The following is a 25,382-nucleotide window of genomic DNA, read 5'->3' as shown; positions in this document are numbered from 1 at the left end:
TGTCAAGACCCCCTGATGGGATGTGTTTAACAAAACAGTACTAATGATTTCAAAAACATATTCCTTCACATTTGTAAGCTCACTGTTTTCTTCTAGAGCACTTGAGGTTGTGGGTTTGGGTTTTCTTAACAAATCCTTGCTCTTGAAAATTCTAATATGGACTTAATTTGTTCCCTTATTTTAGAGGTGTTGGTGCCATGGAAATAGTTGCTATGGATATGAAGCTGAGAGGAATGTACATAGCAAGGCAGTTGAGCTTTTCAGGTGTAACTTTCAAAATCGACGAAGTTCTGCTTTCACAGGAATATGTTAAAATGTACAATAAATCTGTGAAACTGGTAAGAACCCCTTTCTAAATTTGCTTTCTGTATTGAGTTCTGAGAGGTTGAAGTTGGTTGAAACTTGAATGCTCCTGAAACAACCTGTTGAGAGATGGGAATGGCATCTCCTTGTGTCTTTTAATATAAAGATTTCTCCATTTAAGGCTTGGCAAAAGCTGTTAATTTTTGTTCTGAGTCATCAAAGGTGCAGTTTTGGTTGTATCTTCCAGTACCTGCCAAAATCCACTGCCTTCTAGCAGTACTTCAGACACTTTGGTCACTGTTGCCCAAGATAAAGCTGTTCTATTGGTCCTACTCTTGTGCTCCTCTGCCTCCATTTAGGCAAACCAAGGCAGTGGGTTTTTCTCTTCTTGGGATGGTGCTTAATAATTAATTATGGGCAGTGCTCTCTGCTTTCTTAACCTTAATGTATTAACGGAGAAGCTAGATAATTAGAAAATACTATGTATGTTTGCTCTGGTTATAATGCAAATGTATCTGCTTTTTATTGAGAGTAATTGCTTAATTTACTAAGCCATAGCTGGGGTTTTTTTGTGAGCTTTGCTGTCTGATGAGTTTCCTTAAAGTGCAGTGTCATAATACTGTAGCTTTAAACTCTCCTGTCTTTATTTGGATATTAAACAATGTATCTCTGAGCCTTCAAATACAACCTGTAAAGCCATTCACGATGTCTCCTTCAGTGGGTCAGTGCTCGGGAGAGGTTTCAGCAGGCGGCCGATCTCATCGACGCGGAGCAACGCATGAAAAAGTCCATGTGGGGGCAGTTTTGGTCAGCACACCAGAGGTTTTTCAAGTACCTTTGCATAGCCTCCAAGGTGAAGAGGGTGGTGCAGCTTGCTCGGGAGGAAATCAAGAATGGCAAAGTAAGTCGACCACAACCTATTTTTAAATATTTTTCTTAATTGTAAAGCTATTAAATGATTTTTTATATATATAATGCAAATATTTTCAACCATGTTTTTGTACTTTATGGTATTGAGGCTATTTAATGAGCAGAAATTCAGGCAAAATAAACTTGCAGCTCAGACCTAGTAACGGTGTGTGGTGTTCATTTGTCCCTTAGTGTGTTGTCATTGGCCTGCAGTCAACAGGGGAAGCGAGAACATTGGAAGCTTTGGAGGAAGGTGGAGGTGAACTGAACGACTTTGTTTCCACAGCAAAGTAAGACTGAAGTTTTAGAACTGTTCTTTACAAAACTAACATTCACCTGGTTTTGTGTGTGTGTGTGATTTGTCCTTTTATGTGTCAAAAGTTCATCAGTGCACAGAAAGTTGGGAATCCTTTAGTACTGATGCTCTTTACTGTAGCTTCCTGTACCTAAGATCTGACAGTATTGCTCAGGTGACCCCTTGGTTAGTTCCTAGTTCTTCTGGCATTCCAAAATGCTTTCAGGTGGGAACAGATCGTGCTATTCTACTCAAACTGGGAGGAGGGGAAGACTTACTGAGTGTGCACTGCATTTAAACCAGAGCAGGTTGCAAACCATGACTTCCTTCTATGAGATGAGCCAGAGCCAATCCCAAGGCTGCCTTGCTGGAAATCTTAATAAATTAAATTAATCTGTTACTTAAACCGAGCAATAAAAAAATAGCAGTAGCAACACCACTTGCTATCAAAACCAGATTTAGTAGATTTTACGTAACAATGCTGTAAAATAAATGTCTCCTGCTTTCAAGGTGACAAATACAGCAATACAGGTGATAATATTCAGAGTGCTCCTGTGCACTCATAAGGAATCATTCCTCAGAGAGCTGAAGCAGTTAAAATGTTACAGCTTTGTATTTTAAATAAATGCAAATTCCACTGAAGAACTCTTTTTTTTTTCTTACACAGAGGAGTATTCCAGTCTCTTATTGAAAAGCACTTTCCAGCTCCCGACAGGAAGAAGCTGTTTAGCTTGTTGGGAATTGACTTGACTGCTCAAAGTAACAACAATTCACCCCGAGACAGCCCTTGCAAGGAGAACAAGATAAAGAAACGAAAAGGTAATGCTGATGCTCTTACACTAATGCCACAGTGGAAATGGCAACTTCAGAGCTGCCTAGGAGTGAACTTTGGATAAAATATGGGAATATCTGTACAGTCATTCATGTAAGAGCATGTATTGCGGGTCTCTGAGACTTTTGTTGGAGACTTCCATTATTAGATTTAAAACTGCTGCTGAAGCACTGTATCCTGTACATTTTGGGTACTTTTTGCTCAAAATCGGATTGAGCTGTTATGGGTGCAAAATGCTTTGCACAAACCATTTCCTGATGCAGTCACACAAATAATTGCTTTCTTTTCTTGAGGCTCAGTAAAGAGAAGCCTAATACACCCCCATTCCCAAACTGATTATCTTCTTGCCCAAAAGTAGGTGATGATAAAAAACTTGGTAGAGAGATTTTGCTTAGAACTTAGATTCTTTCAAACAGTTCTGTTTTTAGAAATTGAGTATTTTTCTAGTTTGTGTGCAGCAGTGGTAACACAAACCTCAAAGTGTTGACTACAAGCTTTAAACTAAGTTCTTTTTCTTCTGGGGTGATGGATCAGGTGAGGAGATAAGCAGAGAAGCCAAGAAAGCTCGCAAGACAGGGGGCCTTGCAGGCAGCAGCTCTGATGAGAGTGAGAGTGAGTCTGATGCTTCAGATAATGAAGAAAGTGACAATGAGAGCTCCAAATTCTTGAGTTCTGGAGATGATGATGACTTCAACCCATTCAGAGATGAATCCAGTGAGGATGATGAAGATGGTAAGACAACTTGTGTTTCATCAAGCAAGTAGCTGTATTTGCAAATAATAAGCAGAAAATCTTTCCTAACCATTTCAATGAAGAACAAATAAGTGTTTGCTAATCATGTAGTTTAGTCCTAATGAGACTGGAATTAGCATTAGAATGTAAATCTTCAATTAGATTTTCCACACTGGAGTTCAGACTTCTGTAAGTCACTTTTTGCAATGAGAATGTATTTCCTTCAAAGGGAAGTATTGGCTGTTCAGTAAATGTTTGAAACTTTTAACTTTAGATCCCTGGCTCATTAGAAAAGAGCATAAAAAAAATAAAGAAAAGAAAAAGAAGAAAAGCATAGACCCAGACTCCATTCAAAGTGCCTTACTCGCCTCTGGCCTGGGATCCAAACGACCCAGCTGCTTCACTTCCACTGTTGGTACCACCACCTCGAGCACCAACACGTCTGGTAAGAAGTTTTTGATGTTGATTCGCTTTCTTAGCAGTTGGGCAATAAAATTCTAAATCTCAAAGAGTCTCTCTTAAATTTCAGCAAACAGCAACACAAACAGCAGCTTTGTAACAAGTCAGGATGCTGTTGAAAGGGCCCAACAAATGAAAAAAGAGCTGCTGGATAAACTGGAAAAGCTGGCTGAAGATCTTCCACCTAATACACTGGATGAGCTTATAGATGAACTGGGTGGTCCTGAAAATGTTGCAGAGGTAGGCTGGTGTTCACATGTAGAAAAATGTATGTTTTTAAAGAGCTTGTTCATCAGTTTTAGGCAGTAATCTCACAGGTGGTGAGAATAGAGGTTACCTTGCTGAATGGCTCTGAATTAGAGAAAATTGAGGATTGTTTTAGAGTACAGAGATGAGTTCTGAGTGGATGAACAGGTCATTTCAGAGCCTGATAGTTTCCTGTTGGGTAAATCACACCAGTTTCTCTTGCTTTATAGTGGTCTGTTTCTCTAACTAACTGTAGTCAATTTGAAGCTTTAGTTCATCCTCCAAGACAATGGAGATGAAGGACCTGGCTGTGTTAATGAAAAGCTTGATTAATTATTCTCTTTTTCTCAATAACTTCAGAAATATGTCTTCAAGCTGCCTGTCTCTATCAAGTAGAAACATCATTGTGATTTAAAAGGCCCTGTCAAAATCAATGACACTCTAAGCTATCTGTTGAGTTTATTTTCTTAGTACTGCTGGTAAATCCCTTATGAACAGTAGCATAATATGACATTTTTACATAGATATACTTTGTTATGCTTTTTTTGTTCCCTGAGTTACCTCTAAATCAGTGTTCCACATAGTGGGTCACAGCATCAACCAAAAAATAACCCAGGTTCTCTAATGTACTTTTGCACTTGGAGTAAATTGCTGACTCTATTTTGAGGTTGGTACACAAATAAATAGCAATATTGCTTGGGGCTTTTGGTCATGGAGTGGTTTTGATATTGCCACAATGAGCTTGTGTTCCCTTTTCCTTTGGAAGATGACGGGCCGCAAAGGGCGGGTTGTGAGCAACGACGACGGCAGCATTTCCTACGAGTCCAGGTCTGAGCTGGACGTGCCTGTGGAAATCCTGAACATCACAGAAAAGCAGAGGTTCATGGATGGAGATAAGGTAATCCTTAAAGAGATAAAACATGCCAGATGCCATGGCAACACCAAGCTACTGAGTTGTGGCTCAGCCATCATTGCACAGTGACTCGTAGTAGCGTTGGGATAAAGTATTGCCTAATTATGAAAGAAGGAGTGAAAAATTGTGGTTTCTTCTTTCTCACTATGCTTTCATTAGCAAGAGGAGGAGAAGGAATGAAAAATTGCACTGGAATGCTGAGACATCTTTGTTATATGTCAGTTATAAATCAAAATACATTACAGAAATATGTCTAAGAGTTATCCTTTCTCTGAAGAAGAGAAGCTCCAGTGACCTTATTGTGGTCTTTCAGTACCTGAAGGGAGCTACAGGAGAGCTGGAGAGGGCCTATACTATAAGTACTAGTTAATAAGCATTTTCTGTTCACTGCTGTGTGTTTTGTTTTTCAAATCAGTGTGTTCCACTGTGCTTGAAAGGTCAGACAGTAGTTTGGGTGACCTCAGAGGCTTGTCCTTGAGGTGTGCACCCATGTGCCAAACCAAAAACTTGCACCTTTAAGCTGATCTTGTAAAACAAAACATGTTTAAAAGGCAGATTTGTGGTTCATATCTCTGATTCATTGATCTGGATAACTGTGTACCTCTCCTTCCAAGAGGTAATAGTGAAATTGGGAAATGGGGAAAACCACTGACTTGGTATGAAAAAACTTTCAGGGACAAGGTGAGGTTGTTAACCCTAACAAGGATTGAGAAGTAATGCTGGGAAGAGTGATGGCTTTTGTCCTTTACATTGCAATCTGAAAGAAAATCCTGACTGGAATGATGGTAGGGACTGAAGGTGATAAAGAAGGAGGGGGGAAAAGCCCTTCCCAGTGGTTCACTTGGGCCTTGCTGCCACAAGAGGGCAAATGGAGTGCATGTCACTGTGTGGAACTTGTGTGGTCTGTTGTGACACTTGAGGGTAAAGACTCAGTTCCTGTAAGTGACTTGTGCACAGTCCAAACACTTACATTCTTTGAAGGCACTGGAGTGTCCAGATCCTCCTCCTTATACAGCAATAGCAGCAACTTTTTGTCTTCTGTGTTACTATTGGAACAAGTCTCTGTGTCCCCTCCCTTCTTTCTGAACTGCCGGCCAATGTCAGAGCAACCTGCTCTCTGGGATGGCAAGACTGCAGCATGTACCACCTGCTTTCATTTGTACAGAGATGATGTTGAAAAGTAAAGAAGCAAAACCCACTCCTTTCAGTCCAAAAAAATTAATTAACATTTCTAACTCTGATAAAGGGAACCACACCTTGTCTCCCCTCCCTCCTACTTGCGATAGGAAGACCAAGTAACAGTGACACCACTCCACTCTAGTGTTTGCTAATAGCTGTATAATGAGATTTTTCTTAGACACTGAAAACTGAAGCTTGATTTTGGGTTTATATTTTTCTTCCTCCAAGAACATTGCCATCATCTCAGAGGCTGCCAGCTCTGGGATATCATTGCAAGCAGATCGGAGAGCCAAGAACCAGAGACGGAGAGTTCACATGACCCTGGAGCTGCCCTGGAGTGCAGACAGAGCAATACAGCAGTTTGGTAAATACTTCTTTTTGTATCCTTTCTCTGGCAAACTTAGTAATACTGCCTGAGTGTACTGCTGACTCATGAGAGATCAGATTGAGTAGGTGACCTCTTAAGGACCCCTCCAGTCTTCTTTACTCATGAGCAGAATCTGCTTTTTCTGCAGTCATAGCTAATTGTCTTGAAAGTTTTGAAAGAAACCTTGCAAACAAGCCTGTGCTGCAGCTTTGGAGTTTTATTCATGTATCCAGTGTCTTTATAAAAGTTGCCACAGCTCTAGAGCATCTGTGCTGCCTTCTGTTGGCTGTAATATGGCACAAACTTAATTTTCAGCAGGATTAAGTTCTAGCTTTTTTCCTCACTCTACACAATTCACAGTTTATTAGAAATATTCCATGAAGTGGAGTTTATTTAACATACGTGCTTCTATTTAATTATCCAGGAAGAACTCACAGATCCAACCAAGTGACTGCTCCAGAGTATGTGTTCCTCATTTCTGAACTGGCAGGAGAGCAAAGATTTGCATCCATAGTTGCAAAAAGACTGGAGAGCTTGGTAAGATTGTTTCAAGTGGTCTGAACCTTCATTTGAGAAAAATGCAAATTAGATTTCTTTTTCTTAAAATTCTGTTTAATGACAACTGTGTGTCTTAACAGGGAGCCCTCACCCACGGGGACAGAAGGGCCACAGAAACTCGAGACCTCAGCAGATTCAATTTTGACAACAAGGTGATGGTTCTGTTTTTGTTGGAAAACCTGTGCTGTGGTGCTTATTCCACAAATGACCTGTTGAGGAAGGATCTTTCCCATCTCCTACCTTTAACTGTATCACTTTCTGAGGTAGCCAGTAACATTCTTAATTCTGTTTGCAAAGCCATGTAGAACACAAATGTGTGTAAATCGCTGTTCTACCTTGGCAAAATCTTAACTAAATGGTGTGTCCTTTCCATCACAGCTGAAAGATTGATTTGACAGTTCTAATTAGAAATTAAGACTGCTTTGTTTTCAATTATAAGCTACACTACATAAAGGTAATAACCAATTCCCTTTACTATTGCAGAGAAAAATGTTTTATTGTGAATCAAAGTGTATGTGTGCTTGGGGCACAAAGACTGGATCCCATTGATAGAATAACTTTCTTTTCCTTTCACAGTATGGCAGAAATGCTTTGGAGATTGTTATGAAATCCATTGTGAACTTAGACTCCCCAATGGTCTCACCTCCTCCTGATTTTCCTGGAGACTTCTTCAAAGGTAAGATAATTCACTGGCTGCAATAGCTTTCTTTTGATCCTTCTCCAGTAGGCAGAAAATGCAAATAATTTGAGAGCTATAAAACATTGTTACTATTTAAACTGATCAGCTGGGACAGATGGGAATAACAGCCAGGGAGAGTCTGTGCACGTTGCTTGAATGTTGAAGTTCATGTATGAAACAAGATCCGTGAACTCTCAATAAAAGGAATGTTCTGTATCTGCTTGGCCTGACTATTATATACAGTTCTTTAACTACACTTTCCCATTATCCATTGTGATATCTTGTTCTCATCCATGGTGCCACTGGTGGTTTTCACTGTCTCTGCTTCCTGGAGGGACAGAAGGCAAAATCCTGTCTTGCTTATTGATGTATTAGGTAGAAATTGTAAGTAATGGAATCGAGGGGTGTCACAGTTTTGGAATTGGATCCCATTGCTAAACAAGCTGTTACTTCATTGGGTTATTTTTAGATGGCAAAGCAGCTCTGATTGAACTTCCTTCTCTTTCCTAGATGTTCGTCAGGGATTGATTGGCGTGGGCTTGATAAATGTAGAAGACAGATCCGGAATACTGACACTTGATAAAGGTACTGGTGTGTTCAGTGTATCTTTGGGATGCTGCTGGGAATATCATATGCCATGACAGTGGATTCCTAGCAACAGGACTGAACTTATTCTATCTTCAACTATCTAAGAAGTTACTCTTTTGAAGAGCGTAATGTTTTCTCCATTTCTGAAAGAATGGATTTAAATAGTCTTTGAGACTCTTTGAGTAGTGATTAAGAGCTTGTTATTATCAAACTTAATCTTTGTTGACCTAAAACATGTATTTCTTTTTTTTTAAGATTATAACAATATAGGGAAGTTTCTGAATCGAATTCTTGGAATGGAAGTCCATCAGCAGAACGCTTTGTTCCAGTACTTCTCTGACACGTTAAATGCAGTTATTCAAAATGCTAAAAAGAATGGGAGATATGACATGGGCATCTTAGGTGAGTAAATAATTTGTCAGTACTCTTGTACTTGTGTGAGAACAGAGAAACAGAATAAAACTGTGCTTTCCTTTTCAGATTTGGGCTCTGGGGATGAGAAAGTAAGGAAGGCAGATGTTAAGAAGTTTTTAACTCCTGGATATTCTACCTCTGGACACGTAGAGCTGTATACAGTAAGTTAATTCTGTATCATCTTTATCAAAACTGACATACTAAAAGCTTTTACAACATGTTTAGTTCCTATGTGTATAACTGTTTTAAAGTCTGTTCCCACTCAAGTACTCCCACTCTCTTGTAGATCAGTGTGGAGAGAGGAATGTCTTGGGATGAAGCAACAAAGCTCTGGGCTGAACAGACAGGTCCAGATGATGGATTTTATTTATCACTACAGGTAAGGTTCTTCTGTCTCTTGGTTTATGTTCAGGGAAATGTAACCTGAAAAATTTACTGTTCAAAGTAATCACTGCTCAGTTTTGCAAGATACTTTTTGAGTCTTAACAAATTCATTTTAAATTTGTTTTTAATGATGAGTATGAAGTGCTCCTTTTAGCTGCTCGGGATATTTTTGATAGGAATATGAGCCCAAAATAATAGCTCTTATTTAAACCTGTATCAAGAAACTAGGTGCTTTCACTGTAAGGAAAAGCTGGGAGGTTAATGTGGATCACTGTGTTCTAGAGGTGTATTATTATTCCTGGTTGTAGTATTACAAACTCTTACTACTCTGTAAAGAACACAGAATGGAATAACTTAAGACAGACACTGTCATCATGTTTAAATTTAGGAAGTTTTTGGTTTGTCTTTCTTTTTGCAGATAAGAAATAACAAGAAAACAGCAATTCTAGTAAAAGAAGTGAATCCTAAAAAGAAGCTTTTTTTAGTATACAGACCAAATACTGGGAAACAACTCAAACTAGAAACATGTGCAGACCTGAAAAAGAAATATAAGAAGGTAACCATTAAAATTATGCTTGTTTTAAACTGGAAAAAAAATGAAAATAAGTATAAGGGCTTTCTTTTTCTGGTATTTTTATATAATTCTGGCAAGTCAAAAACTAGGCTTCTTTCTCCAGAGCAGGGCTTGTATTTAGGTCTTCTTAAGCAGGTCTACATGGTTCTGGCATTCCTAAATCCAAAACTTTCTGAATATAAATTATCTGTGGTGTGGTAATACAAAATGAGGTTCTCTAGCAAGTGTTGAATTTGTAAAAACTTGAGGGAGCTGTTCAGGTTGATTTACTGAAAAAGCTCTGAGGTTCTGCTGCGTTTGAGCATTTTGCTTATTCTTTGGGATGGACAGTTTGAAGTTAGGCTGTAGGATGCTGTACCTCTGCACCATCATAGTGTTGGTGCTCCCTCTTTTCTCACAGTAATGAACAAATTGCTTGTGTTCTGTGTAAGTGCTGATGTGTTTTCCTTTATTCCCACTCTTCCAGGTACCCTCTGAGGATGCTCTGCCACACTGGTTGGAGCAGTACAATTCCTCTGCAGACACCTGCACCCACGCCTACTGGTCAGTGTTTGTGTGCACACCAGTGCTTTCATTTGAACTGGTTTATCACTTCTTCTGTTACTCTTGTGAAATCTTCCTTAAGAGAAATTGTCCCATGACCAGTCAAATGACCCAACTTTCAAGTGAAAACATGAAGCTTTGCACTCCCCCTAAAGTCCTAATGTATGAGATGAATGCTCTTGTATAAATTACACTCAGTAGAAGTGCGATGACCCAGGAGTAGCTTGTGCTCGAAGTGCCTTGAGCTGAGCTGTGATCTGATAGTTCAGATGTTCTTTGGGGGGGAAAATGTTTATACTTTGTGTAGAGATGAGATGGATGGGAGAAACAGCTGTTCCTGTGCTGCCTGTTGTGTATCTGAACTCGGCTATGGCTGAATTCCTGAGGAACAGCACAACTGGTAGAAGTTTCAGATTGATATTGGAGCTTCTGAAATGCACTGATCAGATCCCAGTGTTGTTTCACATACCATCGTTCAGGTCACCTGAGAATGGCAGTGTCTCTGACTCTGTACATTTTGAAGAGCACTTTACCATCAGAGCCCTGCTGTCCCTTAGTGTGTCTCACAGCCCTCACTTGACTCTAAATAACATCTTAAATAACTTCAGGTCTCATTTTTAATGAAATTGGATACCTTCTGTTTTGCAGAATTGTTTTGAAAGCTTTTTTCCCCCCCTCTGTCTGTAGGAGAGGCAATTGTAAGAAGGCAGGTCTGGGACTGGTGTGTGAGGTGGGACTGCGCTGCCGGACCTACTATGTCCTGTGTGGCTCCGTGCTGAGCGTGTGGACAAAGGTGGAAGGAGTTCTGGCCTCTGTGAGTGGGACAAATGTGAAGATGCAGATTGTTCGCCTGAGGACAGAGGATGGGCAGAGGATCGTAGGTAAGTGCACTGCTCCTCCTTTACTGCCAGCTTGGAGGAGAAGGAAGTTGTCACTTTGTCCCAGACTTGTGTAAAAGATGCTTCTGAGACAACAGGCTTGTCAGGGTGTCTGTTGGGGAGGGGCAGAACTCCAGCTGTTGACATCTGTATTTCAGCAGTGTAATACAAACAGTGTTTGGAGGTAGGTTAAAGAAGGAAGAATTTGTTTTCAGCCAGGCTTTGGGACACTTATTCTCTCAGTTCTTTTGATTTACTCAGAACAAAAACATCATATTTGGTCTCTGCCAGCCAAGCTACCTTGAAATCATAATGGCTCCACTTTCCTCCCTACTCTTGAAAGAGATGAGTAGGCACTTGAAATAATTGTTTTCATAGTTTTTGGACTACTGAAAGTGTGCAGAATGACTTCAAGTTTGTCTTCTCACTAAACCTCTTAGTGAAGCCCTCAGAGCAGGGACCTCAGAGCCTGAAATGTCTGTATTTTTTTAAATGTGGATTTCCTCTGGATATGCAATATCCTGGCAGCTCCTCCTCTAGGAACAGTTTTCTAGGATGTTGGAACTAGGTTTAAACTTCCTTGATGGTGTAACTTCTGTGAGACTAGAAAAGCCAAAATAGCCTATATGTGGTTTCATGTGAGAGTGAGTGACATAAGAATAAATTTTGTCACCGGGTCAAAATTTTTAAGGTCGTGAAGCAGGAGAAAGGATGAACCTCTGAGAAGCAGAACTTGTGGCTGTGCTGATTAGACTTGGCATTGCAAACGCTCACTGACTGTTGCATAAATTACATGGTGGAATCACCAGCCCGAGGTTTTAACGAACAAAGTGTTCATGGAACAACTGATTGGTTGCTGTTCCCAGGTTTGATCATTCCTGCAAATTGTGTGTCGCCCCTCGTGAACCTCCTGTCGACGTCCGACCAGTCGCAGCAGCTCGCGGTGCAGCAGCAGCAGATCTGGCAGCAGCACCACCCCCAGAGCATCACCAACCTCAGCAACGCATAGGAGGAGGACAAGCTACAGGTGTTGACTCTGGTGTTTTGAGGAAAAGGCTGTAAAAGCATATCACTTGCATAAAAATCAGGGACAGATTCCAAAGAAATATAACTTTTTCAGTTCAGTTGTGTGCTCTCAAATACTTTGGGAATAAAGAGATCTAAAAAGGTTGGTAGAACTGAAAGCCAGCAGTTGTTTATGGTGGTGCATCTGTCTTTCCTTATGCTCTCTGTAGTGCTTCCTGTTTGCTTTTACTTTTGGCCTTTTAAGCTACAAACCACGATTTGTTTGAAAACGCTTGAAAATCCCCAAGCAGGCTTTATTTTTATCTTGTCATACAGTGCTCAGGGTTTAACGCAGTGCATCGATGCCATTGCTGTGGGAGATCTCGAATGCATGTATTGAGTATATATATAGAAAATATATATTGGGTTTTTCTCTTCAATTTGAGTTTATAAAAGCATGAAACCTAGAGATTGCACATCATGCATTCAGGTTCCTTCCCAGTTTCTGTTTGACAGTGCATGTCTTTGGAAACGGGCATGGACAGGATAAACACACGAGGCAGGAATTCAGAGAGAAACACAATCTTAGTTGTACAGCATTGGTTATTGCATTTTTATAGTGTTTATACCCAGGTGTTGCATTTTTTCTGGTTCTCTCCTGGGGGTTATATATTTGAGTCTACAACATGTTCTTTTTGTGATAAACATCTTAAATTAAAATTAATTCATTTTTAATGTATTAATGGTATTCCTAATGTGTACTGCAAAGATGGCTGGATGCCTGTTTTTCCTTAAATTGAAGCATTTCCTTAATCTGAGGTGGTTATGGAAACTTAAGTGCAAATTCACTTCCATCTCGCATACAATCTTCTATTTTTTACTTCATTAACGTAATTTAATTTGTCACTTGTAAGATGAAACCTTACTTGAGCTGTAAATTAGAGAATGGGAAACACTTGAGGGTTCCGCTGTATGTGCTGTTTCTGTTACCCAGTAACTTGAATACTGTTTAATATGTTGTAAGACATTGTAGAGTTTATCTGGAGCTGTTTAAAAGAAATTGTAATGTACAAATGTGAATAGTCACTTATCTATAATATGGGTAAGTTTTGTTTTGCCTATAATAGTAGATGTTTATAAGAAAGTGAAGGACAATGTTTGTCATTTCTTGCTTGCACAGGTTGCACTATTGAAAAATTGAGATTGTATAAACCTGTCCAAAAAAAACTACAAGATAATGATCTTGTAGATGTCAAATAAAAGTTATTGTACTAACAAGAAGTGGAGTCTTGTTTAGGCAATCACGGTATTCCAAAAAAACTAACAAGTCTGTGCAATTGGAATTTGACAGGACTTGGCATGTTCCAGGCTGCTCTAACCAGGCTTCTGTCTTGCAGCCCAAATCTCTCAGCTGAACTCGCTAATGAGGCAAGAACTAAACTCTGTTTAAAGCTCCAAATGTGTGTTTTAAGGAAGGCTCAGCTGCCAGAGCAGGATCACTGCAGGGGTGGCACCTCCCGAGGGTCAGAAGGAGCTTCTCTGTAAATAACGAGGCAGAAGTTCCACAGCTTGAGGCCAGAGTGTGTTCCCTTATGGAATTGTCCTCTTGAGGCCAGAGTGTGTTCCCTTATGGGAATTGTCCTCTTGAGGCTGCAGCGTGTTCCCTTATGGAATTGTTTCCCTTGAGGCTCAGTTAACTCTGCCTGTGCCACCAGCCCAGTGCTCACAGAGCCCCTGCTCGGCAGGGAAGGGAGTGTGCCCATCTCCTTCAGCTCCAGCCTGAGCTGGTTGGGAGATTAAACCCCTGCTCATGCTTGGGACTAACTGGGAATACAGACCTGGAATAAATCCTCTGCTCCCTGTTGCTGTAGCACCTGCTGCATCTCTGTAAATCCTTGGAATGCAGGTGGTGGGTGTTGGGAGCAAGGGAAGTGTGCCGGAGTGCCGTCAGAGCCCTGGCAAACTGTGCAGCACAGGGCGTGGGGAAGGATGTTCCTGTGTTCCATACCCCCAAGTGCATGGATTTGGCATCCATTCCAAGAGCAGAGATGGGATTTTTGAGGAGTGTGTTGACGGATCACAACTGCAGCAGACAGGGAACCAAAGTGCCAGTGAGGGCAGGCTGGGTGGGGACTGCCCTGGCTCTGGCTCTTAATTGTTATTTAATGTAGAAACTTCTGGGATCTGAGATGGTAACAATGTTTTAGGTCTTGATTGTCAGTGAGATGCTTCTAAAAGTCCCAGGTTCACAATTAGTGATTTTTTTTCAATTTTTTATCGTTTGTAAAAAATTACTTAGACTTGCTCAGTTCCTAAGTGCTCTCCTCAGCCTGGGATCTCTGTTGCTGGGATGAGCAAATGCTGGATTTTCCCTGTATTGATAAGCAAACCAAGCTGAAATTTTATTTCAGCCTCTTAAACTTTCCACAGACTTGTGTCCCTTGGAGGGGGAAAAAAGCTGACAGTACTTCCAAGATCCCTAAGAACCGTTCCCATTCCAGAAATCTATTCCTCCACTTGCTGTCCTTTGCCTGCTCTCTGCTACTTGCCACCATCACTGCCTTGGCTTTGCCACCCAGTTACTAACACAGCTGCAGCCACGGCTCTGGACTGTTAAACATCTTAAAGGTTAACAGCAAAAAAAGAAAAAAAAAATAGCCTTCAAGCTCCAGCAAAGTTTTCTCTCTTGAAAATTCCTGCTCAGGGGGTTGGGATGGGGTTTTGGGGCAGTTTGTTCTCTGCATGAGCTGCTGCTCCAGCTTGGGGAGAAAAGGAGTATAAATAGCACTGGATGGGGTGAGGAACAGTGAGTGGTGTCCCTTTGCAGCACTGCCCCTGAGACAAACATCCTCCTGGGCAGGAAAGGAGACCAATTGTCACTATAAATTACCAGGCAGGGACGGTCTCTGTATTTTCCTGCTTGTGGGGTATTGATCTGCTTTGTAAAAATGAAGTACAAAATGTTCAGTGGAGTGGGTACAAAACTTACAGAGGGCAGATGTCTCTGGTAAAGGGGCAAAGCCACGTGTAAAATGGTGTCAACTTCTGTGCCATGGGAGTTTTGGACTCGTGCTGCAGAAGGGGAAGGTACATAATTAAGTTGACTTGAGAACTGAAACCCAAATTTTGGGGTTTCTTTTCTAAACTGTCCCTTGACAGCAACTAAATTATGACTTGTTAACTATGTCTGACACATTAAATGCAGTTGTAACCTCCTGGAATCCTCCTCCCACAGCAAGTTTTCCACTATTTCCGGTGGTTCATTGGGAACACACACCTCTTGTAAGGACTTCCAAGTTCCCTGAAGATGCGAGTTGTCTACTCTGTGTGTAGTATTTTCTTTGTAAATGAAGAAATCTCTGCAACCTGTAAACGCTTGTCCAGTGAATTACCCAGGGGATTTGTATTTTCCTTTGGCATTTGGAATAACTTCCCTCTGCTCCAGCGCAGTCTGTACATATATAGAGTCTGTATGTATATAGAGGTGTTAAAGGCTACTGAATATTGAATGTAAATAACTCCTGTTTTCCTGTGGTTTTTTTTTCCTTCATTCCCTTCCCAAGATGTATTCCTATTTTCTCAACCTGCCACATGGGCAGTTTGTGTGTACTTTGAAATATATAGAGATCATATATAAACCTCCCAGGGTGTGTGTGTGCATTGGGGATGTTCCTTGTTGTCATCAGTGTTTTAAAAGCTCGGTGTCCGTGTTCCGTGATCCTTTTGATGCTCTGTGGTTTTATTCTATATTTTTAGTGTATAATGCATTTTTTTGAGAGAACTGATGTCTTTCAGTGACACAGCGAAACAAATATTTGACTTTTTACAGAGTTTGTTTCCTTTAATCTTTTCAGTGCATTTCAGATCTTGAGCTTTAGTCCTAGAAACATTTCCATTTTCTTCCAATTATTTTTATCTCCAGTTGTGCATTCAGGGAGCTCCTACAATCAGAGTTCTAGAATTAAATTCTATCCTGTCCTAACATGTCAAAGTGTATACTACATTCAGATTAAATGTGACTTAAAAGCACTCTAGAAGGGTGAGGATTTCATAGAATCTTAGAATGTTAAGGGGTTGGAAGGGACCTTAAAGACCATTCAGTGCCAACCCCTCTGTCATGGGTAGGGGCACATCCCACTAGACCAGGTGTTAGTAAACAGTTTGTTCTATATGCTGGTTTGGGAGTGGAAATGATGCATCTGTTGTAGAATATTTCCTGGGGAAACTTTGAGCGTCCTGTCATGTCTAAATGTGCAAAATGAAGGTAGTGGAACTTTCTTACCTTAGAAAAAATGATGCATTTCTTAATTGTCAGGTAAAAACACGTATATTTACCTCAGAGTTGGAGATAAATGAGAATCCTTAGCTGGTCCTTTCTGTGGTCAGTCAGGCTTTGAACAGTGAAGGTGGAGAACGAAGGAGGGTGGTTTGCTCAGTGCTGCAGCTCCAGGGTTTGGCTCTGTGTCATGGGCTCCTGGGGATGGAGGGGGTTGGCAGGAGGAACAAAGTAACACAACCTCCTTAGGTTGGGTATTGAGTTTGAAAAAACGCTGGTTTTGAGGAGAAAAACATGAAAGAGGGAAGAAAAGGCTGTAAACAGCTGAGGGCAAGTTGCCCCTAAAAACTTGTGCTGAAGAGAACAAGATGTAAAAACCTCAAGAACTTCCTTGATCTGATGTGCTTTGCTATTTCTTTATGGATCCAAAATAATTTTGGAATAAAGTTTGAGGCACTAATAAGATTCAAGAGTAGGAACTGGGCAGGTTTAAGATGAAGCCAAAACTCATGTAAGTTTTTCACCTGAACGGATCCTGCAGGTTTCTGTTGTCCTGCACCCCACGTGTGAAGGATCTGAGACATCTGTGTGGAGAGCACAGGCTGAAAGGAAAGGACCTGGTGCAGCTAAACCAGAATACGGAAATACATTCGGATTTAAGGGATGTCCTGCAGCGTTACATACCTGAACCAATGTGTGTTCCATTTTATGTCATAAGAACTAAGTTTGGATGGTGTCTCTGAACTCAGCTGTGCTCAGGGCATCACTTCCATGAGAGGGGTCACTGTGGAGGAATAGCCTTCCTACACTTGATCTTCACTGGGAAGGATAAAGAGACATTTCTACTGCCATTTCTGATGACATATTGATGTCTCCAATCCTGATTTGGAGAGGATAACGTGGAAAATGCCAGATTCATTGCAGGCACAGAATCACATTTTTATTTGCCAAGTCATTCGATTTATTTATCAGCCACTGACATATTGAATTTTATTGGAAGTGGGTGTTTGCTGCCTTGGCACCTTCCAGCAGCCCTGGGGAGGGTCTGTACTCCCCTGCAATAACCCACTGTGAGCCTGCCCTGGCACAAAGGACATGCTCAGCTTTTAAAGGAGGACTTTGCTGTTAGTACTTCTTCAGTCACACCTTTAACAGTCCAACGTGACAGAATTCCAGAGACACGCAGGATTTAAGCTGAATTGTAGGAGTTCTTTTTATTGCCTGCCCTAATTGGAAAGCTTTGCCACCCTTAGAGCCTCCATCCTGCAGGAGTTGTGCTGCACATCCCCACGTTCTCCGTGCCAGCAACCAAAACCTGCGTGTGCCAACTGTCCAAGAGTGGCAGAACTTGGAGTGCCTGGCAAGAAAATATCACAGCAGTGTGCAGAAAGAGTTATACTCCCCAAAATGACAAACTGAACACGATGAGTTCTGTACTGAGTTCTTTCCTTTTTGGTAAAAAATTGTTAAACAAATTAAACTGACTACTATGTTGGGACTTTTTTTCCCTCTTTTAATTTTCTGCTGTGGAATTTGCCCATCCAGAGATGCTGGAACACCTTTCAGCAACACATCTGCATACCTGAAACGTACTCATTGTCACTCCATTTTAGGATCCTCCAGACCAGCAGAAGTCTTGTAATGATCCAAACAGCTTTTCTTTCAATCCCCTTGAATCCCCAGCACTTAACCTGGTTAATGTCACTAGTTAATTAAACTGCCTTTTATTAGCAGTTGAGAACAAATTCACAACATTCTCTGAATGTTAATTGCAATGATCTTAAAAAAGGGAGGAGGGCTTACAAAAACTGTATCAAGATTGGAAAGTATCAACTTCTTAATGTTTTATGCAGAGCATGCAAATGTCTTTCCTTTATCCAAAGACTTAGTTTGGGATAAACAGATTAATCTACTCTTATGTTTGTACATCTTCTTATATTGACTTTTATTCTCATTTTCCCCAAATTTGGAAAAGTGTTGATGCCAAGTTCTCAGCAATAAATGAAGATGCCCAAACCTCAGAATTTAATTATTCATTTTCACAAAGCAGTAGACTTTGTTCTGCAAGTAAGGGAGAAATGTCTTAAGAGAAGTTTTGGTTGGCTCCTTTCCAGTACGTAAATAATACACCTTAAAAATGCCAGCGAGGCAGCTCGTGAGCTGACAGCTCCTTCCTTTGGAAGTCCAGGTCTGCTTTGTGTGCTCCTCCCTTCCACGTTTATGAAGTGGAAGGACTGACTGTGTCTGGTAAATGCACAATGAATTGCAGGGCATGAAACCAAGATCTGTATCAGTTTAGCCAGAGAAAGTTAAATCACAAACCGAAGTGCAAGTGGTTTAATTCCTCCTGGGTGAGGTCTCCCCTGAAGTCACCTGGAGGGAATACAAATGGGAGCAATGGAACGGTGAAGATCCGAGCCTGTAGCTGGGCTCCACAATCTCCACAAACTGCTTCACGCAGTCGGTGCTTGGGATTGGGATTGGGATTTTCCTGGCGACAGCTCCTGCCTGCTTTTGTGAGCGGCCGCCCAGCTCTGCCATCCCAGCTCAGGCTGCTGAGCCTCCTGCATCCTACTGGCCCCTCGCTGCTTCCCAGGGTGGACTCAGCAAAGCGCCTGTGTTTCGTCCCTTCTCTGGCAAGAGGAAAGCCCATCCCAGCCCCACGAGCTGCTGGGGAGAGGAGGATGCCCTGGCCTGCTCTGCCCTCCCGCAGCCCTTTGGGGCAGGTGGGTCAGGGCCTCGGGGCTCCTCCTTTGGCTGGAGCCTCCCTGTGCTGTGTCTGAGCCTGGCAAGTCTCGGGCTCAGACTGCGCTGCTTAAATCGCCAACGCTGCCGCCCGTGAGGAGCGTCTGCCAGGGCTGTAAATCCTTCACATCCGGGATTGTCCCTCCCTTTCTGTGCACTCACAGACTCTGACACAGAGGGACAGCGAGGCGGCTGCCAGGATGCAGCATCTGCCGGGGGAGCTGCCTGGCCACGGCTCCGTGGGGAAAACCCACAGCCTGTCCACTCCAGAGGGAGCTGGGGGCACCCCACGGCCTCCCCTCTTCACTTTGGGAGGGGGAAGGATGGGCTCGTAGGCACTGCTCCAGGGCAGGAGGCTGCTGCTGTCACTCCTCAGGTACATGTTTAGGGAGAATTTGATTATTTGGTTGCTAAAAATACTTGGTGTTTCCAAGCTCTGATGCTGTGGGATCACCCTGTCCCGCTGCCTCCACTGGGAGAGAGAACTGGCACTGCAAGGCTCTGCACCCACTCAGAGCTGGGTACAGGGGCTTCACACCAGCCATCCTCGTGCACAGACGTCACTTGGCAAGAGACTTCAGGGCTCTCCCTCCTGCTCCAAGCAGTGTCCTGGGGCAGGAACTCAGCAGGCGTGTTAGACTCACCCTGGCAAAACCTGTGTCTGGGCTCTGGGCTGGCCCAGGGAGGGAACTGCTGTGCCTGGCAGTGCCAGCCCAGGGCTCCACGACACCGACAGAGACCACTGAGGAGCTGCCCGTGCCACACTCAGCACTCCAGAGACTGATGGTGCTTCACTGTGATTTACCTCCTTTCCCCTGCTCCTCTCCCCCCGCTACTCTGAGTTGCTGTGAAGCTCCACATTCCTTTCCTCACAGTCATTTCCATTTTCCAGCTCTGGGCTTTGCTTTCACTCTCTCCTCCACTTCCTTTGCTCAGATGACCAGTAACAAAACAATCAGAGATGCTCCCATCAGGATCCAGAGCTCTGATCCCATCGGGCTCTGAGGGACAGCGGTGTTTGTGCTTCTGGTTATTTGTTTCAGGAAAACACCACTGGTCTGGTGACACTTGGTTTGCACTTGGAAGGTTTTCTGTGATGATCAACCCCAGTGTGTCCCTGCAAACTGTGATTTGACTCTGCAGCCATGGCAGGTGCCACGTGGATGATTATTTCACGTGGTGTTTGATGCCAGCCTGCCTTCAGGAATCACTCCAGGTGAGCCAGCACTCAGCTTTGCTGTGGATTCCTGTGCTCCCAGACGCAGAGCAGGTTCAGGAGCTTTCCCAGACAGGGCTGGGATGAAAGCAGGTCTCTGAGGCTCCTCTGCCCCAGCCAAAGGGTGGGGTATTCCCTGCCCCGGGCCCGCAGCCACGCAGGGGGAGGCTGAGGCAGAGAGCCGTGCCCCAGCCCAGCAGTGCCAGCTCACGCCTTGGCACAGCCTTCAAGGGCTCGGCAGTGGGAGGAAAACAAGAGTCCAGCCTGCAGGGCAACAAGGGAGAGTCCTTCCAGGCAAACCGAAGGAATCAGGCAGGGTGGAGCACTCGTTTGTCTGGAAAGATGATGCAGGGAAGCCCTGTAATGTGGGGATAACGTGATAATCCATCGCTGCGAGCAACAGCAAGGAAGGATGAGCCCCTTGGCCCAAGCCCCCATCCTCTCCTCTCTCCTCTTTCCTCTCTTCCCATCTCCTCTCCTCGCTGAGGGCAGCTCTGTAGCTTTATTTGCCTGTTCTTACCAAGCAAAATGAAGTGGTTTCCTTTCTGCTCTTATTTTTCTTTGCTGGTTTTCATTGGAATCTGGGCTGGTTTTGATATTGGTGCCTGGTGCTTGTTTGCCTGGCAAACTGCAAAGAGGAAAACTCTCATTAGAGAGATTCCAGGCCTGTGCTTTTGTGGCTGAGGGCTTGGAAACTTCTCATTCCTGCTCTGTGGTTCTCCAGGGAGACCTCCAGACAGAGCAGGAGAGAACAGGCTTGCTACTCGCACTATCTCAGAGGTAAACCCAGAGTAGCATAAAGGCCTCTTTATTTTAAACATTTCCAGTCCCTTCCGACAGCTTTACAGGTGCTATTTGCTTTTTCTCCTCCTGGTACACGACATCCCTAAGGCAGAGCGTCCCCCTCGGAGATGGAACGGGCCTGGAATGGGCTCGGGAGCCCACGGGGCAGCGCCCGTGCGATGCGGAGCAGCTGTCGGCCTGGCAGGGCTGCTCCTCTTGGCAGCCAGACAAAGGACTCAGGAGCAGGAGGAAAACAAGGCTGGGAGGGAAAGTCGCTCCAGATAATATGGCATCTGGCCTGAGAGGAACCATCTTGAGGTGGGGAGCAGGGCTAGACTGGGAAAGTTTGTCCGGAATAGGCATCCAAGCCTCGATCCAGAATTGTTGCAAGGCGGTCTGGAGACCTGAGCCAGGAGCTGGGAGAGGATTTCCTGGCACTCTGTGTCACAGCCCCTCTCACAGAGGGTCTCAGAGGGCTCTTTCTCGTGGAGGGAGGACCAATGCAGAGCTTCTAGAGGGATCTCGAGGTGTGAGAAGAAAAGGCAACAGGGTGGAGCTGCAGAATCTGTATTTTTATTCAGCATTGGGTGTTTCTCTTGCATTTTGGTGAGGATGGGGCAATAGGCAGCAAACATCAGCCAAAAATTAGATCACAGAGGAGGGACACCAAGGGCTGTCAGATTTCTCTCAGGAACAAAAAGAGCAGGAGGGAAATGTCGTAGCATCAGTAGGAAGCAGTTGTGGGGAACAGAGACAGGAATGTAAGGAGCTGCAGCAAGGCGATAAGAAAAGAACAACAATGATGCCAAAAAGCATGAAATGCACAATTTTCCCTCTGTGCCAGTGTCCCACACTGCCCCTGGAGTGTACAAGGTGTCCTTGGAGCAGGGCCTGGGGAAGGAGGTGTTCTGCACCAGGAGGTGCTGGCTCTTTACTATCCCAGTGAGAAGGGCATTCAGCTCTGTAAAGCATCTTTGAAAATGCTATTTGTTAGAGCCACTTGCCTCTACTTGTGCTCTTCACAGAGGTTAAACCTTCCTTCATTCAAAACTTAGAAAGCTTAATTTTCAGCCTAGGCCTACCAGAGACTTTTCACTTCATTTTGGTTGATCATCTTACTTTTAGCAGAAGAGCAGTTTGGAGACTTGCAGATTAAATTAGTGCTCAGAAACTTGTACGAGCATCTGTGATTATTTTATGTATGATGCTGGATCCCCAGAAATGTGGAGAGAAGTATTTGAATACAAAGTCTCTCCAGGAAAAGGAAAAAACTTCAATCCCCTTGCTGCTACAGAGGTCTCTGCGTTGGGTAAAGGACAGAACTTCCCCAGTCACTCAATTCATTAAGCCTGACAACAATTAATTACATTGAAATTAATGCGCAAATGTAATGTTTTACACATGTCAAAGACATGCCAGGAAAAAGGAGGGTCTTGCTGAGCCATCTTTAATTCTTCTCATTCTTGATTTAACCCAAGATGATGAGGAACAAGCCTAGTTTGTGCTCTCCATTTGCAGGTCCCCTCGAGTGTTACAGCTCTGCAATGACTAATTCACTTTGTTTCCAGATAAAAGGGGACAAACAAGTTTGTTTTAAAGCATGGCCCAAGGCCCCTGGCTCTATGGCAGAGCCCTCCTACAACCAGCTGCCAGCACCTTCCAACATCCCACTTTGCATGTGTGTTCCTTACGCCCTGGCCTGAGGGGCACGGGAACAACCCAGCAGAGCTTTGGGAAGGGAAAACCTCCTTCAGATCAGTCGGAGCTCTGGCGAAGCAGGGGTTGGAGGCAAACTCTGTGGAAATGCTGGCTGCTGAGTATTCCCAGTGGTTTGGGAGGAGCAGAGGTGAGGAAGTCAAACCAGCAGAGGGAACAGAAAATGCCAAGAAAAGAAAGAGGAGGGGGACAGGGTAAATGGTGGAGATCTCACACAGCTGAGAAGAGACAGCTGTACCTGGAAAATACATCACTGGTGCTTGCTGTGACTGAAGAGCCTGATTTCACAGAATCAAGGTTTCACTGAATATTCTGAGTTGGAAGGAACCCACAAGAATCATCAAGCCCAACTCTTAAGTGCATGGCCCATACAGGGATCAAACCTTGGTGTTCTTAGAACCATGCTCTAACCACTGAGCTCTTCCTGTCCATCCTCCCTTGTGAAAAACAAGCACACACATTTATTTTCAAATTACCTCTTAGTGTGGAGAGGGCTTGAAAATGTCACCTGTGTGATAAAATGGCTCTGCTGTATTTTCTGCTCTATGACTTGGCCACTTGGTGCTGAAGAGCTGCTTTTGATGTCAGTGAACACAACAGAGCCATGAGCAGCGTGCTGCACAAGATGGGGCATGTGGGCTCTGGGAGATGGAGCTGCTGCACTCAGGGCAGGGTTTGCATTTGCAGAGCACAACTCCAGCACTGCTTGGGACATCAAACAAGGTGAAAGCACAGGCAGTCCCTCTGAGGGAGCTCACTCTGTGGTCACCCCACTGAACAGTCAACCCAGGGCCCCAGCACGGTGGTGGTTTTGTTCTTGTGGCCACACCTGGTTGAAAACAACTGAAGTGAACCCTCAGAGCACATGGCAGATGGGAAGAATTTGCAGGTACTTCCTACCCAAGCCAACTCCTGCAGTGTCTGCAAAAAAAAACCCCAAGAGTAAAGTCAGTTGAAGCTTAAATAGTGTCTGAGGCCAAGCAGTGAGGTTGTCACAGGGTCTTGTGTCTCATGCCACCACTGCTCCCTGTGCCCAGAGAACTGCAGAGCAAATGTCAAAAAATAATCTCACCCTACAAGCCTGACCATCTCATCAAGCCTGACCCCCACAGTTTGCTTCAAAGCTCGCAGTGCCTTTTGCTGAAGAAAAGGATAATCTTTACAGGACTCCTTCCTTATCCCCCTTCCCTCCTGGAATATTGTATATTTTGAAGCTGTCATTATAAAACTCGAGCAAAACACGGGGGATCTTGTTCTGCAGAGTGTTGCTCTGAGAGCAGTTTTGTAGAGTTGGTGCAAAGCCGTGAAAAACACGGCAAGCTCAGAACGCTCCCATTTCGCACTCACTTGGTGTGACTATAAACAACCACACAGCGATGGAAAATCCCGGAGCAGCGTGCAGGACTTCACTGGCCTTCCAGGGATTCAACAGAAAGGCTGTTATTTATAAATCTGGAAGTGAAGCGTTAGGGATGCAAAGTTCTCACTCACACGGTGCTGGACAGGAGGGTTTACCAGTGCGATCTTTCAGGACTCTAAGGAGAATTACACAGTTATAGTTGCAGGCACCAGTGTGAAAATATTGTTACTGAGCATGTAATTCTGTGCCTGAGGCTCTCAGGACCCCTTTCTAACAGACCAGAGTGTGGATCAGTTGTAAGGAAGACTCTGTACCACTCTGGGCTTTGTAGGATCACTGCAGTCATGCACTTGGCCCAGAGATAAAATACAACTGTGTTTCATCTGGTACTAGTCATAATTTTCAGATGTTTCTTCCATGCAGTATGCAGTCGCTAGGGCATGAGCCAGGGGCTCAAAGGCTGCCTCGCTTTTCCCATTCTCCCTCAATTTTCCTTTATTTGGAAGAAATCATCTGATTGCTCCGTGACTGTTTCTGTGTCCCTGTGATGGAGCTGTTACCTGCTTCCCTCTGCAGAGCCGTCCGCTATGGGCCTGAATCATGTCACTTAAAAGAAACGTGCCCCTGAGTTTCAAGGAGCAGGATCAGGCTCTCTCAGTTTGCTGTCACTGGCATTAAGAGCGATAAAAAGCCTTGGACAGACTTCAATTAACACATGCAATAAAATTTCCAGATCTCAGAGTGGCCTCTGGTAAAATGTATGTGTGGGTCTGATCTTGTGGGTCTCAGGCTAAGCTGTGCACCTAAGGAGAGCTTGTCCAGCTCCCAAGCAGTTTTATTTGTATAAATCTGGAGTAATTTAACAATTGTAGAGTGTATTTGAGATTAATTGACAGAAAGAGCAAACCTGAGTATCTTGCAGGTGAGTTCTGAAGTGGAAGATGCATGTGGAAAGTGTCATCATTTAACCTGAAAATTAATATGTTTTTAAATTTTTTTTTGTGGGGAAGTTTTACTGCTGCTTGCAAGCAGAAAATGTGTCAATTACCAACGAGATCCGTATTTTTTTTTTTAGCCCCTCAGAAGCTGCAATCTACATTAACCCTCCACCTTCAAGTGGAGAGAAACAGTGGCTTGAAAAAAAAATAGAAAAAAAAAAAAAAAGACGAGATTGTTTCCTCGGCGGCATCTAGGGGGAAGAAAAAAAAAATCTTTTATTCTAAAATTATCAACAGGTATTTTCCATCGAAATTCGCGGGGGGAGACGGGGAATAACGAACGCGACTGAACGCCCGGTGTGAGGTGAGGGGGAGGCGGGAAGGCGGCGGCGCGCGGGCCGCCCTGAGGGACGGCCGGGGCGCTCCGGGCTGGCGAGGGGCCGCCGCCCGCCGCGGGCACAGCCCGGTGGAAAAAAAAGCGAAGTTGTGC

At 43.6% G+C, this 25,382-nt stretch overlaps 1 protein-coding gene across 2 annotated transcripts in view; it reads left to right on the top strand.

Annotated features, from left to right (window-relative positions):
• SBNO1 (strawberry notch homolog 1) overlaps window positions 1–13,136 on the top strand; it is a 30,421-nt gene extending 17,285 nt beyond the window's left edge. For both annotated transcript variants that reach the window (XM_051785608.1, XM_051785609.1), the window contains exons 13-32: window positions 185–338; window positions 1,022–1,204; window positions 1,405–1,502; window positions 2,175–2,326; window positions 2,874–3,071; window positions 3,346–3,516; window positions 3,601–3,770; window positions 4,543–4,674; window positions 6,097–6,232; window positions 6,660–6,772; window positions 6,874–6,945; window positions 7,370–7,469; window positions 7,983–8,057; window positions 8,316–8,462; window positions 8,541–8,635; window positions 8,761–8,853; window positions 9,277–9,414; window positions 9,899–9,975; window positions 10,663–10,856; window positions 11,720–13,136. In XM_051785608.1, coding sequence (XP_051641568.1) covers window positions 185–338; window positions 1,022–1,204; window positions 1,405–1,502; window positions 2,175–2,326; window positions 2,874–3,071; window positions 3,346–3,516; window positions 3,601–3,770; window positions 4,543–4,674; window positions 6,097–6,232; window positions 6,660–6,772; window positions 6,874–6,945; window positions 7,370–7,469; window positions 7,983–8,057; window positions 8,316–8,462; window positions 8,541–8,635; window positions 8,761–8,853; window positions 9,277–9,414; window positions 9,899–9,975; window positions 10,663–10,856; window positions 11,720–11,862 — 2,641 coding nt within the window. In that variant the 3' untranslated portion in view covers window positions 11,863–13,136. The remainder of the gene's footprint in view (window positions 1–184; window positions 339–1,021; window positions 1,205–1,404; window positions 1,503–2,174; window positions 2,327–2,873; window positions 3,072–3,345; window positions 3,517–3,600; window positions 3,771–4,542; window positions 4,675–6,096; window positions 6,233–6,659; window positions 6,773–6,873; window positions 6,946–7,369; window positions 7,470–7,982; window positions 8,058–8,315; window positions 8,463–8,540; window positions 8,636–8,760; window positions 8,854–9,276; window positions 9,415–9,898; window positions 9,976–10,662; window positions 10,857–11,719) is intronic.
• Window positions 13,137–25,382: the final 12,246 nt, after the last annotated feature.

Source organism: Manacus candei, unplaced genomic scaffold, assembly GCF_025592945.1.
Source record: "Manacus candei isolate 608988 ecotype Guabito, Panama unplaced genomic scaffold, ASM2559294v1 h1tg000020l, whole genome shotgun sequence".
Taxonomy (NCBI): domain Eukaryota; kingdom Metazoa; phylum Chordata; class Aves; order Passeriformes; family Pipridae; genus Manacus; species Manacus candei.
The sequence above is the reverse complement of the archived record's forward strand: the minus strand, read 5'-3'. Positions and strand labels throughout refer to the sequence as shown.